Genomic DNA, 15,536 nt, shown 5'->3' with positions numbered 1-15,536 from the left:
TTAATCAACACTGCAGTCTTGGGACCAGATTCTATGACCATGAGGAGAATGTCCATTCACCCAAAGCTATGCAGAAATGGAGAAGAAATGGTCTCCAGGAGAACTAGTTCCTCCTCACTGCAGGGAAAGTCTGAGGTGTGGAACAACTTTGACATTACAGCATCAAAAAGATTTTGGGTTTTAGTAAATGTCTACATACATCTACACAAATCTGCCATGGTCCAGAAACATATTGTTTGCAATATGGTAATACAGCTTTGACATGTGCTATCAGGTTTTGCATACTCTCTATAACACTTATTACCTTTCCAAGCTACTTGTCACATTAACGCTGCATCTATTGACACAAATACAAATGTATGTATGATTTTATTCACTGGGGCATAGATTCATAGTTAAGCTTACTTTATCCTTCACCATTTTCTTTCCATTTAATTTTCAAAGTCAAAACAGTGGACAAGCTAATAGATTACAGACCGGTTACATCACAAAGTTACACTCACATTGCCTTTGAGGCCACATCTAATCCAGAACTATAGTTTGGTTTTCTATTAGTGTCTTATATGTTTGCAGTGACAGTCACACAGACACACACCCCTTTATCATTACCAATCATCTATTTTTGCTTCTTTTTTTTAAATATACAATTTAGCATTTTTGTCTTCAAACTTTACAACCAACTGAACAAACATTTGAAGCGATGCAACAGGAAAAGACCACCTACAGTCACACACTCAAACATACACACATGCACCGACTTATATCGCTGGCTTATCAACACACACACACACACACACACACACACACACACTGACGATCATATAATTCCTCAAGGTAATTCAATAGAGCGTTACAAAATCCCAGTAAAGCAGCAGCGTTTGGTGCCACACACATGCAAAAACCACACCAGGGAACTGACAAAAAAACACAGATGATGGTGGGGTGAACAACATCACAGTCAATTTGAGCAAACATATAACACACACACACACACACACACACACACACACACACACACACACACACACACACATTTCTGACTCACTCTGTGCTTTCATCCTCCTGCTGCCCACCATCCGAAGATGCTTCCGGAAGTTCCTGTGGGTAGAGAAATCAAAGCAGTGGAGGGATAACAGAGGACAGAGGAAGAACCCAAATGTAAAGAAAAGAAAGAGGAGAGAGGGATGGGTGGGCGGGAAATGACAAAGCAAGGGGAGACAAATAGGAGAGTTTAGTGTCAAGCTTCTATTTCTACTAAAAGAGTTTTAAAAAGAGATCATTATTTGTAAATATACACATTTTCTTGTCAATGTGAGTGGAAAATACTTGTCACAGGAGCAGTTTGGGTGTAATGTGCCACTTTGACAAAGTACCTATTTTCATCCTTTATAGTGTAGAGTTATGAGACACATGAGATTCATTCATGTAAAAACAGCCAAAAGGGAAACCCTTCTTTAGTTTTTTTGTAGGTTTTGGTGCATCTGCTCTAAACAGAACCACATCAGAGGCAATGATGCATTAGAGAGCATGATGGTGATGTTTCTTTGTTCCAGACAGATGAGATGTTGCTTTGTTGATCTGTGTTGTGTCTGTATGTGTTTAACACGGGTGGAATTTGTCCAAGAAGTTCATTCCTGATCATTTTTTTTATATTTGAGTCTAGAGCCTGACCAATACTGCTTAACATATTTATAGCACATAACATATTTAAGACTGAAAATCGATAAAAAAAATATATCGACCAGTATCTTTTTTTAACATTAAGGCATACTTACTAATACTTAGTATTAAGCGATACGTTAAAAATGATGATCAGATGCTACATGTTCAAGCATGTAAACACCAAGAAAGCAGCAGGACCTGACGGTATCAACGGGTGGGTCCTCAAACTTTGTGCTGACAAACAAGCGCCGGTATTCACAATGATATTCAACCTGTCACTAGCTCAGTCTGTCATACCTATGTGCTTCAAGAAGTCCACCATCATTCCTGTGCCCAAGAAAACAAGACCAGCCTGCCTGAATGACTATCGCCCAGTGGCCTTCACCTCTGTAGTGATGGAATGCTATGAACAACTGGTCAAGTATTACATCTGCTCCTCACTACCCAGCACAGTTGACCCATTACAGTTTGCCTACCGTCCCAACTGATCAACGGAAGACACCATAGCACACATCCTCCACACACCACCCTATCTCACCTGGTAAAGAAAGAAAGCTATGTGAGGTTGCTGTTCACTGACTACAGTTCAGCATTTAACACCATAGTTCCCTTCAGGCTCATCACAAAACTCAAGGACCTGGGATTAAACACACTGTGCATGTGAATTCTTGACATGCAGACCGATTCCTGACAGAACACAGGTGGTGAGGGTGGGAGGACACACCTCTTCCACCCTCATTCTTAACACTGGAGCACTCCAGGGCTGTGTTTTGAGTCCCCTGCTGTACTCCCTGTACATCCTTGACTGTGTAGCCACTTTCAACTCCAACAACACTATTATCAAGTTTGCTGACAACACAGCTGTGGTGGGCCTGATAACAGACCACAATGAAAAAAGGCCTACCTGAAAAAAAGTAAAGGACCTGACTAGGGCTGGGCGATATGGAGAAAATCAAATATCGCGATATTTTTGACCAAATACCTTGATATCGATACCGCAACAATATTGTAGTGTTGACTATTGGTGCTTTCACAAAATATTTACACAATGAGATTTTTGATAAATAATCATCAATAATGTGGATATAATGACTAAGTGTAAATAATAGAACAGTTACGACAGTCTGGTAAGTTCAGAAAATGACATAACTTTACTATAATTCAGCCTTTAAAACCAGGAAAAGACAACACTTATGCCATATTAAGATATTATGATATCCAAAATCTAAGACAATATCTAGTCTCATATCACGATATCAATATATCGATATATTGCCCAGCTGACCTGATGGTGTGAGGACAACAATCAACTCATGAATGCCAGCAAGACTAAATAGATGATAGTTGACTTTGGGAAGGAGCAGGGAAAGAACTTAATATCAATAGGTCCTCGGTGGAGAGGGTGGACAGCTTCAAGTACCTTGGTGTCAACATCACAGAGGGTCTGGTACAGAAACGGCACCTAACAGTACCGCAAAGCCCTGCTAAGAGTGGTTAGTTCAGCTGAACATACAATTGGCAGTGCCCTACCCTGCCTAAAGGATATTTACACCAGGCACAGCAAGAAAAAGGCTAGGAGAATCATTAAAGATCCAATCCACCTGGGTAACAGCCTTTGCTCTCTTTTCTGTTCTGTGCTGTCATCAGGTGTTCCAACAATCGAGCAAAATCCACAAGCCTCTGCTCCATGAAATGAATTTATGGTGAGCCACCACCATGTACGTATATCTCTTGCTAGCTTGGAATATATATGCTTTCCGGCCAACATTCCACTTTTACGTTTATGTTAGTTTCAGATTTTCATTAGATTATGTATTTCTTGACCACTTCTAAATCCACGTGGTGAAGGTCAGACCAAATTTTTCACTAGTGCTTTGAGATTGAACTACATTCACCTTCCACAACCGCACTTCCACTGTCAGTGGAAATAATGCTGTAATAATGCCGGCGTTGCTTGAGAGCACAACACATAATTCAGCCGGTAGATTTTCCTATACACCATGGTATATCTATGAATATATCGGCCGGCAAATTATCGGTCATGCTCTATCTGAGTCATGGTTACAAAGATCAAACACAACACATTTAACATCCTTGGTCTTAACGAACCTGGATGCACAAAGCAGGCTTTTCTCATCCTCATTATTCAAATGTAGTTATAAAGAATATACACTGCTGTATCTCATTGAGGCTAATCACAGGCTGATGATGCTCTATATAATGATAAATATATTTCTATCGACATCCTTATTCATCAGAAGAGCCGCAGGTGCAGAACTGTGGCATCAGCCTGATAGAGCAACATTGTAATTGTTATACTATATCAAGATAAAGTATACACATTTGTCAAAGAGTAAAACAGTATTCATTTCTATTATTTACTTTTTGAACCCTATATTTTGGCAACATGGTTGTCATCACACTTGGTCTGTTCCCTCATTCCTGTAAATGTTTAAATTTGCAAGGTTTTGCTTCTTGTAGTAGCCTCCCAAAAGTCTCCTAGCAACAATAAAATTAATTTAGTGCATTTAATAACAACAAAGCAATAGGGTTTTCTATAGTCTTCTCCGTGACTTTCTGCCAGATCCTGACATGATGTTCTATGCAAGAGCCCCAGATAAACATCCTTTTATCTTTCTGCCTCCCTCCCATGTCGCATCTACGCACAGCTTCACTACACCAAGCTACCAGTCGACACTCATGATTAATGATCTCAGCATGTGGTTTGTGTGTGTGTGTGAGTGTGAGTGTATGTGAGAGTGGGTTCATGTTTATCTGGTAGTGGAGAAGCACATAAAAATAGAAGCAACATAAAAGGAATAGACTTTGGAGTCTTTGGCCTTGGTTTACTTCCATAAAAGTGTCAGCAACAGTTAACTTGCAGCATCAAACAGTGAATTTCACTGCTGGTTTTATTAGCAACACAAATTAAATCATGCCAAAACATTGTCTAATAAAGAGCAAATATTATATATATATATTACTTTGTACTTTGAGAAAGAGATCTTAAACACACACTAATAAACAGAGTCACCCTGAATGTCCTGTGCTTAAACTTCAGCTACCCACAATGGAGAGGTGTGGACACAGTTAATGAGATTTAGTCAGAAATAGAGGAAATGTGAGACACACCATGGCCACCTCCATTTCTAGCTAAAGACAATCTGACAGGTCTGCCCTCCTCTCTTCTTCACTTCTTTCTGTAATGCTCTATAACTCTATAACTCGTTTTCTATCCATTTTCCCATTGATATGTTCCATATTTTCGCCTACATTTTCACATTTTACTTATTTTGTTTCTCTACTCCTGTTCCATCTGCTTATAACTGCTATGGGTGTACTTATGTAATACAATTTGAAATAAGTGAACTATTCCCTAAATTATTAATATTTTTAACTAATTAATCTGTGAACGTGTGAACTCAGTCTTCTATGTTTCTTTGATAATGTCTTTTACTATTACTTTTACTATCTTATACTATTACTTATTGGCTGCCAAGGGATTTGTCTAAGTATTACAATCTAAATATAGTACATAACATACTAAAATAAAAGTATTCCATAGGCAGAATGACCCATTTCAGAATATTATGCATTAGGAAAAATTATTGGATTAGGATCATTGATGCACTAAACATTACTGTGCAGCAGGTAAAAGTGGGGCTAATGCTCTTACTACTACTAACTCATTTACTGCTGTGTATCTATAATACATCGGAATTTATACTGTATGTATACTGTATTTATACTGTATGTTGAGTGTATCTCATAATAATCTGAATCTACAAAGTAACTAGTAACTAAAGCTCTCAAATAAATGCAGTGAAGTAAAAAGTACAGTATTTGCCTCAGATAAGTGGTGGAGTAAAATTATAAAGTATGGAAATACTCAAGTAAAGTAAAAGTGTCTGAAAATTGTACTAAGGTAAAGTCAGTCTTCAGAAATTCCTAAGAAAAGAACCAGATTCATTGTTAGAGAAGGTAATGCATGAGGAAAAGGAAAGTGAACACCTCACATCAAAGAGTAAGAGTACAGGGTAAAATCTATTTTTCTATGATGAAAAGCACTTACAGGGGGTAAATAAGAGCAGTGCTGAAATGGCTCTTTTACCTTTTCTTTATGCATTGCTGTTGTTTATAACTGGTTAATATTGTCTTCTATATGGTGATGGGGATGTGGTACTTGACAGAGGCACGGTCTGCAAACTGCTACCATATGAAAGTAATCATTTCTGCTCTGCTGTGTGGCTTAGGCCATATCTATTCTAATGCAAAAAAAACCCACTGTTTACGCGTCAAAGGTTTTAACCCAGACTGGTGTTTTTATTGCCTACTTAAAGTTTGCCGTCCAGATTGAAATAAAAAAATACAGAAATGCTCCAATTTTGAGCCAGCAGCTCTACACCATATCTAAAAAAGAAGCTTTCTGCTGTTTTTAAAGTGTTGTTAATAAGAAATAAGATTGAAGAACAAATTGTTCCACCATGTCAGGAATTCAACATATAGTGTATCATCAAGAAATGTCAGGTCTTCCTTTTAACTGGTTTTCCTGTTTGATCTGTTTTCAGTGGTCAAATACCCATCTTAATGAGAATAAAAGACAAGAATGGAAACAAATAAACATGCATTTTATAATCTGACTGCCTTAGGGTGGACATGGCCTTAGTGTGATAAAATACAATCTGTTTTTCAAGTGATGGTATTTGGTGGATGCAGGACTATTTTTCCAGTGGATTTTAGTACAAGGAGGCAAAGTGTTCCTAAAACATTGTTCTGCTATATATTTCCCTCATGTTCAAATCACAAATTTTATTGCGACACTGCAGATGGATGACACTGAGATGTCAAAGGAATTGAGATATACTGCATGGTGTCACTATCACCATCTGCCCTTGTGTGATGGAGCATCTGGGCCTGAGTGGGACAGTTGACTTGTTACTGATGTCATTACTCCTGCAAGTGTTACAGAATCTCACTGCATGTTTCCAATGGATTTAAAAAATGCTATGCTATTTTTTACACAAATTCACCCTGTTTGATATCCTGGGAAAACCCTGACGAACTTCCGGCAAATTTGAGATTTGCTTTGCAAGTCAGTCTGGCCAAGAGCCCATTCAAGCCCATTTCCAATTTTTCCAAATCGAGGACCAATCACAACCGTTGAGGCGTGCTTTACACGATGACGATAGCGCAGCGACGGCAAGCAGCTTTTTGTTTACATTCAACATAACGGCCACCGAAGCGCTGCAACCCGTTGATGCCGCTGTCGCTGCTGTCACCCGGATCGTTGGTCTGATTGGTTGAAGGACTATCCAATTGCGCCCAGAGGCATTTGAGCGGCGTCCGTTGGTGATGCCCCTTTGGAAATGGGCTATGAATGAAGCTTTCCCAGACCCCCTCTCAGTTACAACTGAGAAGGGTCTGGTGTCAACCAGGCTACCTGTTTGATAAGGGCATTACAGAAATATTTGTGACAGAATGCTGCAGTAACATACCAACTTGTATTGTAGGTTTGAATGCTGAAGTCTGCTGAATGAATAACTCTTAATGTCACATTCTCACAGATTAGGTGTGTGTTTGCTACCAATTTAGTTAATCTAGGCGTGGCTGAGTAGAATCCACAAAACCACTCATACAATGTAGGCTATACTTTTTTCAATTTTGTCTGAGAATGAAAATCTGATTCTCTGTGGGTGGTAGTAAAAATCCAGCCTAGAAATTGGGGCACTGTAGCAGGACATCCAGTAAGCAGATCCTTTTTAAAGCTGCTGACGTTCTCACCTTCAAATACCACGTTGTGACTCTTTGGCTTAGTCAGATTGGACGCGGCTGTAAATAAGCGACAATGGAGCTAGAGCCAGAAACAATTGCAAACAGCACGACAGCAAATCACTCCTTGGCAGGGGTTGCTTCATACCTCTGGATGACCTCTGCCGAATCCTGCTCCCTCTCTCTCCTTTTTCTCTGCACAAATCTCCGTAAAGCCCTGCCGGGACGTGGCACAGTATTAAAGGGATGAGAGCGCGAGTATGCTGGCGTAGCGAGTGGTAGGACAGTGCAAGGGGGGCTGATGCCAGGGCCTTTAGCTGCAGGGTTTATTTAGCTGTGAAGGGGAGGCTGTTGTACATGTGGTATAATACATCTTTCAATAGAGATACTGATCTTGTGACCTTATGTGTCTTTTCAGTAGTTCCACTTGAAATTTAATTATTTTGTTTGTTTTGGGGGAATTGTATGATTCTTGATACTTTCCCAGAATTAGTTAGTAGTTGTATAACAGTATGTGCAAGTTGTTGTGGGAGCCTGACGTCTATTTAAATCATTGCTAAACTTTTGAAAATGTTCTGGGTAGCAGAAAGTGACACCACTTTATGTGTCATAGTACAAACATGGTGTGAAATGCATCACTGCCGATGTGTGATTATTCATCAAACTTGATTGTTGTTAATCAGAAAAGATGTGACCCAACAATCCTGTGAAGCTGATTAACATTTGTCCAGGGACAGCGCTAGAGATAGAGCATCTCCAACCGTGCTAAACATAATTGATTGACTCTGGGTAAGTAGTGGAAAGTAGCTTGTAGAATTCCCCAAAAAACAAAATGTTCTTTTAAAGGTTAAGGCTGGCCATATAGATATATAGAATATCATCAACTGTTTCCTTTTTATTATTGTAAGAATTTAGAATAAACCCTCAACATTTACTTCAAGCTAGCAGCCAGAGGTTAGCTTGGTCAATATACAAAGAGCAGCTTGGGTTAGTTGGGTTTAGTTGGGCGAGATGTGGTTGGAGCAGGGGTTGTGCAGTATGAAATGTCAAAGACTTGTCTTGGTTTAGGCATAATACACTATGACTGTTGTGAATATTAACATGTATCTGATTGCTTAACCTACTTCTAAGATCACCTTTACACTCCTTTCCTTTGGGCAATTTGCACGCACCAGATTTCACATTGGATATTTACCTACCAAGGTTTTACGTGACTTAGACAATAGATAGCTGGACATCTAACTGATAACTGACTTCTTTTCAAACTACAATTGATAGAAAAGTTTTACCAGAAGGCAATATGGATCATGTTAGCACTATAAATACTTGTTCTTAACAAATCTCTCCAGAGCCAATTACCACAGTCAGTTCCAAATACATTTATAGTCAGCCAGCACACATTTAGTGATATTTGGCGACGTTTGTGGAACCAGATTAGAGCACTAACATGCCTGCCACAAAAATCTTAAATGGCCAAACTCTATCTATCGCTGTGTCCTTAGTGAGGGCAGGTGTGTGTGTGCCAAACTGACAGAACTGCTGGCTGGATGTGAGCTGACAGGGTTTAGGTCAGCCAAGAAGACACAGACGGACATTTTCCTGACTTGAGCTTGGCAGACTTACTCAACTGCAGTAGATTACACTGGACTTTATCCCTGCTGTTTCATGAAAATCCTGTAACTCAATTTTCCTCCTTTTGGCTTTTTTTCACTTTAATTAAAATACATTATTTGTGCTGACTAGGTTTCTACTTGACAATCCATAACTGTCAATCAGATGATGATTGATGTCTCCTAAAAAAAACTTTTTTTTTGCCAGGCCAGAATTACCCAAACAAGCACCTTGGTTCCATCTCATTATGGTCACTAAGTTTTCAGATGAAACCCAAAAATGAAGATTAAATGGTAGACATCATAGTTAAGTAACAGCAGTTAACAACAAGAAGTAAGCTAGCTAAGAAAAAAATGAAGCCAGCAGGGAAGTATACTCACGATATCCTGTTGTTGGGTATCCCATGATTAATTAGCAAGAAGAGAGGAGAGGGAGAAAAAAACAACACAGTTTAGGCACCAGTGAGCAATGAGTCCAAAAAAACAGATAGAGGTTTGCTGGAAGCTGCTGGAGATTCTACTTTTTATGTGAAGTGGTTGTGGCAGTTAAGATATCTTTTACAGCTGCAGGTGATCTTGGGACAGAATCTCAGCCTGCTATCATACTTACACAGATGGATGCTCACAAGCACTTTTATACAGACGCACACACTCATTCTCACTCACACACTATGCTTTCTTTAAAACTTTCTTTAAAGAAACGGTGTTAAGAAATTGGTATTACGTGTTTTAGCCTATGAACTAGAAACTGCACACGTTACATCCTGTCAATCAAGTACGAATTTTAGCCATGCTAGCAGCATGCCTTTAGGGATGGCAATGCAGGTCTGCTGGTCTGATGATCTTGTGACTTTTCATCTAGTGTCGCCAACAGGTCAAAATGTCATCCAATACATCCAATACTTTCATTCATAACCAAATACTCACAAAACTAATGGTTTGCTACTGTAGTTAACAAATGTTAGCATGTGAATACACTGTACTAAGATTGTGAACATTGTAAACATCTTTGTTAAACAGCCACATGTTGGCATTGGCATTGTGACCATGTTAGCACCACTGTGCTTAAGTACAGCCTCACACTGCCGCTAGTATGGCTTCAGACTTTGCCTTTTTAGGTTAGTTTACTTGATTTAAGGGAATAATTGGTTTCTTTTAGCACGCTATGAAAAATGAACTTGCAGATACTTGAAGCTTGCTTAACTCAACAACTTATCACCGTTATATGAATCATTTAATGACAGTGTAGTCAAATTAAATCTATAAGAGCAACAATCAAACTCAGACATTGTGGAAGTGATAACGAGACTGTGGTCACGTTTTCCCAAGAATCAAATGTCAAATGGTCCATAAGGTGAGCTTTCAAAACAAACCCTGCTTACAACTTTACCATGCATCAATTATTCAACTTTTACAACAAAAAAAAGAATTGACAAATTATTCACTATGATGGATTGTCCTCCTTGAGTGAGCCTTAAGGGTCTGCAAGCTGTTTTTATAGCTTACTGAAATGAAAATCAATGGCAACCTGGAAGGTAAGAAATCAATCTAAAAACCTATAGCAAGCTTTGACAAATGGTTTGCGGTGATGTAAAGTATGCAGTTTGTAGTTAATGGCCTAACATGTGCAAAAACACAAGTATGTTCCGTTAACTCACACCAGCCTGACCTTTCATACACCATAAATGTGGCTGTGTGTGCATGTATGTGTGTTTGTGTAAATACAACATGTATATGTGCTTCAAAGGTTCGACACTCACGCCTGCATGGTTGTTGTGGCAGTTTGAAAGCTGAACATATTTTCCTTGGGAAACCAGTTAGTGTCCTCTGCAATTAGAGAGAAAATTGATAATTTCAGGGTTAAGTGAAAAAACTGAAAAATCTAAACCATATCGGCAATTGTAATAAATATATATTAGAAATATGGAAGCAACAGCACCAGCACTTCACAGTCCACCACTCCACAAATGGAGAGAGGGAGACACACAGAAGGAGACAGCAGAGGAGAGAGACGAGGAGACGGAGAGTCAGATATACAGACCACCACGTCACATCCAACAACAAACCCTCAATCCCCACCAGAGCTGAGACGAAATAGATTTGAATTGTAATACTAACTCACTTTAACGGATGTTTTACTTTAATTCATCCAGACATAGGCCTAAACTCTTCATTAGACTGATTTGTCACAGTAAAATAACTTAAAATTAAAAACTGCAGTTTCTTTGTTATTCCTTACTAGATGCTCACCATAGGGTTAAGTGTGATTTGTTACTTGTTTTCACTGAAGTGAGCTTTAAACCTCCATGAAGCCTAATATAATTAAACTGTCACAAACACTAGACGTATGGGTAAGCATGTTTAAATGAATCCCCAATTATTACCTAAAAAATGCAGTCAGGCAAGTGATTGAAATTAGTCAAATGCTATTTCATCTCTGGTCCAATGTCAAACCAACCAATGCCATTCACGGGGTCTTCTGAACAAACCCTGCCCCCCTCCCACCCTTGTTTGGAATTCAGTGCCTCTCCTTTCCTCTGTGTCCTCCGCCCTCTCACCTCTCTCCAGACCAGTCACCCGGTCCACACTCCACATCCTCTCTAGGCGTCGGTGCTGCTTGCCTGCCTCTCGGGACGCGCTCTCCAGGTCCAGGGAGCCCTGGCTCCGCGAGGGGGTGCTGCTGCATGACTCACAGGCCAGCCCGCTGCACTCCGCCTCCCCTTTTCCACCCTCGCCCCAGCCGCGGATGTTGTGGGCGCTGACTGAGGTCTGCAGCGGGGGTTGAGACAGGTGATGGTGGTGGCCGTGGTGGTGTGATCCATGATGGGAGTGGGATCCAGCGGCGGCTAAAGACTGCTGCTGGTTGCTACTGCTGCTTCCACTTGCCCCGCTACTTCCTCCACTACTGGAAGGGGCATTGGTGCCCAAGACGCTGTGGTGGTGGTTCCCGTGGTGCGTATCATGATGGTTTCTGTGATGGTGGCTGGTACCACGACCACTGCTGGCCTGGTGGAACTGGGTTGGAGACGATGAGGTGGAAGAAGGGGAAGTGGAGGGCTGGATCAAGCCACCTCTGGATCCCACCCCGCCACTCCCCGACTTCTCCTTCAGGACGTCCAGTTCTAGGCTCTCCTTGCTGCCCCGGCCGCTGCTCATCAGCATACCCCGCTGGGTGGTGATGGTGTACACGCGGGCAGGCTGCAGGGTGCACTCAATGCACTTCTGCTGGTCTTCCTCTGCTGAGAAGCTGCGCTCTAGGGACAGTCGCGATGCTTTTGTAGAGATGATGATGGAAGGGGGAGGTGGCTGGAGTAAACCCAGCGGGGGTTTCACCAAGCTGGGCTCCCGGATGTCCTCACAGCCCTTGGTGGTGTTGGAGTAGGGATGGAGGTGGTTGTTGTTGTTGGGGCCAATTGTGTCACTTGGCGACTCCTGGTCGGGACCCACCAAGGTTTCACGCAAAGGATGAGCTAGAATGATGGTAAAAAAAAACGACAAATATGAGCATTAAATAATGAAAGATATACCAAGGTGCTAGAGGAGCAAGGAGAAGAGAGAGAGAGGAAAAAGAAGATGACAAGCTGAGGATGACACAGAGAATAATATCTTTCTTTGGTTATCAGCTATTGTAGTGACACACTAATGATCACAGCCTGGCATTTCAACAGAGGATGAGGTGAAACAGGTGGAGGAAGGATCAGAGACCACAAAGGAATAGGCTGAGCAGGATAGAGGGATGGGCAAATGGCAGGATGGCTGAGACGCTGACCTGATCTGTTTCGGTTTTCAGGGTGTGTGTGGGACAGGTACTCTCCAAATGCTCGCGCTGCTCTGTGGGGACACACACACACACACACACATGACACACATAAAGACATTACTTCATGGGTGGAAAGGAGGGGTGAGTTGGAAGGAGAGGAAATGGAAGGGTGGAGAAGAGAGAAGGGCAAGGAAATTGTAAATTATAAACCTAATTGCCTTCTTTGTAGGCTTGTGCCACCCACAGATTAAAGATGCAGCTGTTTTATCTCCACACTTCAGGCAGCCTCAGACTGAAAGCGAGACAGAGTATGAGACCGCTATAGGAGATAGAGTGAAGGATTGTTCGACTTTATTTCTCAGTGTGACCTCAGTTTGCGTCGGTGGATGTAATTGTAGCTGGCATGGCTGAAGTGTTTGTTTCCTAGTTTGATACACGTATGTGTGGATGTATACTGCATCTTCGTGTCGAGAAAAATACTTAACTGAAGACGATTGTTTAGAGATGTGCTGAAAATAGAAGCTGTGAGCTCCATAAACACAGTACTGAATCTGGTGCTTAGCTCCCTTTTTCTATTATTTTACTCACATACAGAAAAAGACAGAGAAATACGCTACAGATGTTCATTCAGCCAAATACAGCAAAAACTCAATATCATAGTGGCCGTCAGCTTTTTTTTTTTTAAAAGGCCCCAGGTCTCGCAATTGAATGACACTGACCTCCTAATCTTCCTCTAGTCAGTGTGTGACAGCAGGGGAATATGAGGAAAGAGAGACAGGCCAAAAGAAAGACGAATAACTCTGAAGATGTGCTTTCAATGTCAATCTGGAGCTGAGAGGAAATGAACCCCAGCAATAACTATTAGGTATATAGATTCATGACAGTAATTAAGAATGATGGAGGGAGGAGAGGAAAGAAGACAATGTGAGTAGCTCGAATACTGTATGCTAATAATATTGAGTTACTCTATTGCAATCTCATGATGAGATTACCATTCCTCCAATTGACTGTAGTTGGTTTGCCAATAAGGCACAATCTCTTTCAAACTACATTTACTTGAGTATACTTTTGAGGCACTGGTGCGTTTGTGATTATTTCTATTTTGTGAGATTTTCACTCCACTACCTTTCAGAAATACTGCAGATTTAATCTGTTATTTAACTCATGCTAGTTTAAATTACCCAACAGCATATGAAGAAGTAAGACCTAGTGCCACCAAGACTACATATAGCAATAAAACACATATTAAGACATCTATAATTTTAAACTCTTCAGCATTCAACTTCTTCTGTACTTTTTAAAACTCAATTTTACTGTAATACTTATTTTACAGCTGACAATTTGATTCATGAGAATACTCACTGTATGCAAACTGACTTTTAACACTGAAGTTTCAATTAGTTTATCACTAATGATTTACTAGTGCAGGAAGATTGTGAGTCAGCATATATATATACACACACTACCGGTCAAAAGTTTGGGGTCACTTACAAATTTCCATTATAGACCAGCTGATCTGAGTGGGTGGCTGATCTTTAATGCAATATCTACATTGCCCATTATCAGCAACCATTCATCCAATGTTCCAAAGGCACATTCTGTTTACTAATCTGATATCATTTTAAAAGGCTAATTGAGAAAACATTGGAGAACCCTTTTGCAATTATGTAAGCACATAATGTAATCTGAAAACTGCTGACCTGATTTAAAAAAACAATACAACTGATCTCAGCTGGTATTCTGTCTATAATGGAGTGGAATGGAAATGTTATATATATATATATATATATATATATATATATATAGCCTTCAGAACTGCCTTAATTCTCCGTGGCATTGATTCAACAAGGTGCTGGAAGCATTCTCTAGAAATGTTGGCCCATATTGATAGGATAGCATCTTGCAGTTGATGGAGATTTGTGGGATGCACATCCAGGGCACAAAGCTCCCGTTCCACCACATCCCAAAGATGTTCTATTGGGTTGATATCTGGTGACTGTGGGGGCCATTTTAGTACGGTGAACTCATTGTCATGTTCAAGAAACCAATTTGAAATGATTTGAGCTTTGTGACATGGTGCATTATCCTGCTGGAAGTAGCCATCAGAGGATGGGTACATGGTGGTCATAAAGGGATGGACATGGTCAGAAACAATGCTCAGGTAGGCTGTGGCATTTAAACAATGCCCAATAGGTACTAAGGGGCCTAAAGTGTGCCAAGAAAACATCCCCCACACCATTACACCACCACCACCAGCCTGCCCAGTGGTAACAAGGCATAACAGATCCATGTTCTCATTCTGTTTACGCCAAATTCTGCCTCTACCATCTGAATGTCTCAACAGAAATCAAGACTCATCAGACCAGGCAACATTTTTCCAGTCTTGAAAGGTCCAATTTTGGTGAGCTTGTGCAAATTGTAGCCTCATTTTCCTATTTTTAGTGGAGATGAGTGGTACCCGGTGGGGTCTTCTGCTGGTGTAGCCCATCCGCCTCAAGGTTGTGTGTGTTGTGGCTTCACAAATGCTTGGCTGCATACCTCGGTTGTAACGAGTGGTTATTTGAGTCAAAGTTGATCTTCTATCAGCTGGAATTAGTCTGCCCATTCTCCTCTGACCTCTAGCATCAACCAGGCGTTTTCGCCCACAGGAGTGCTGCATACTGGATGTTTTTCCTTTTTCAGACCATTCTTTGTAAACCCTAGAAATGGTTGTGCATGAAAATCCCAGTAACTGA

The 15,536-nt window shown here is 40.7% G+C and overlaps 1 protein-coding gene across 8 annotated transcripts in view; it reads right to left on the bottom strand.

The window, feature by feature from the left end:
- Positions 1-15,536, bottom strand: part of LOC116035063 (NMDA receptor synaptonuclear signaling and neuronal migration factor) — a 50,927-nt gene that overhangs the window by 21,670 nt on the left and 13,721 nt on the right. For 2 of the 8 annotated variants that reach the window (XM_031277985.2, XM_031277988.2), the window contains exons 2-7: positions 12,811-12,872; positions 11,600-12,511; positions 10,802-10,868; positions 9,423-9,428; positions 7,580-7,648; positions 1,046-1,098 (exon numbers count right to left, since the gene is read on the bottom strand). In XM_031277985.2, coding sequence (XP_031133845.1) covers positions 1,046-1,098; positions 7,580-7,648; positions 9,423-9,428; positions 10,802-10,868; positions 11,600-12,511; positions 12,811-12,872 — 1,169 coding nt within the window. The remainder of the gene's footprint in view (positions 1-1,045; positions 1,099-7,579; positions 7,649-9,422; positions 9,429-10,801; positions 10,869-11,599; positions 12,512-12,810; positions 12,873-15,536) is intronic. The other 6 variants (XM_031277987.2, XM_031277992.2, XM_031277991.2 and 3 more) reach the window with 4 other exon arrangements.

The sequence above is a fragment of the Sander lucioperca genome, chromosome 1, assembly GCF_008315115.2.
Source record: "Sander lucioperca isolate FBNREF2018 chromosome 1, SLUC_FBN_1.2, whole genome shotgun sequence".
NCBI classification, from domain to species: Eukaryota; Metazoa; Chordata; class Actinopteri; order Perciformes; family Percidae; genus Sander; species Sander lucioperca.
Note: the sequence above shows the minus strand (reverse complement) of the source record. Positions and strands in the feature narration are given on the sequence as shown.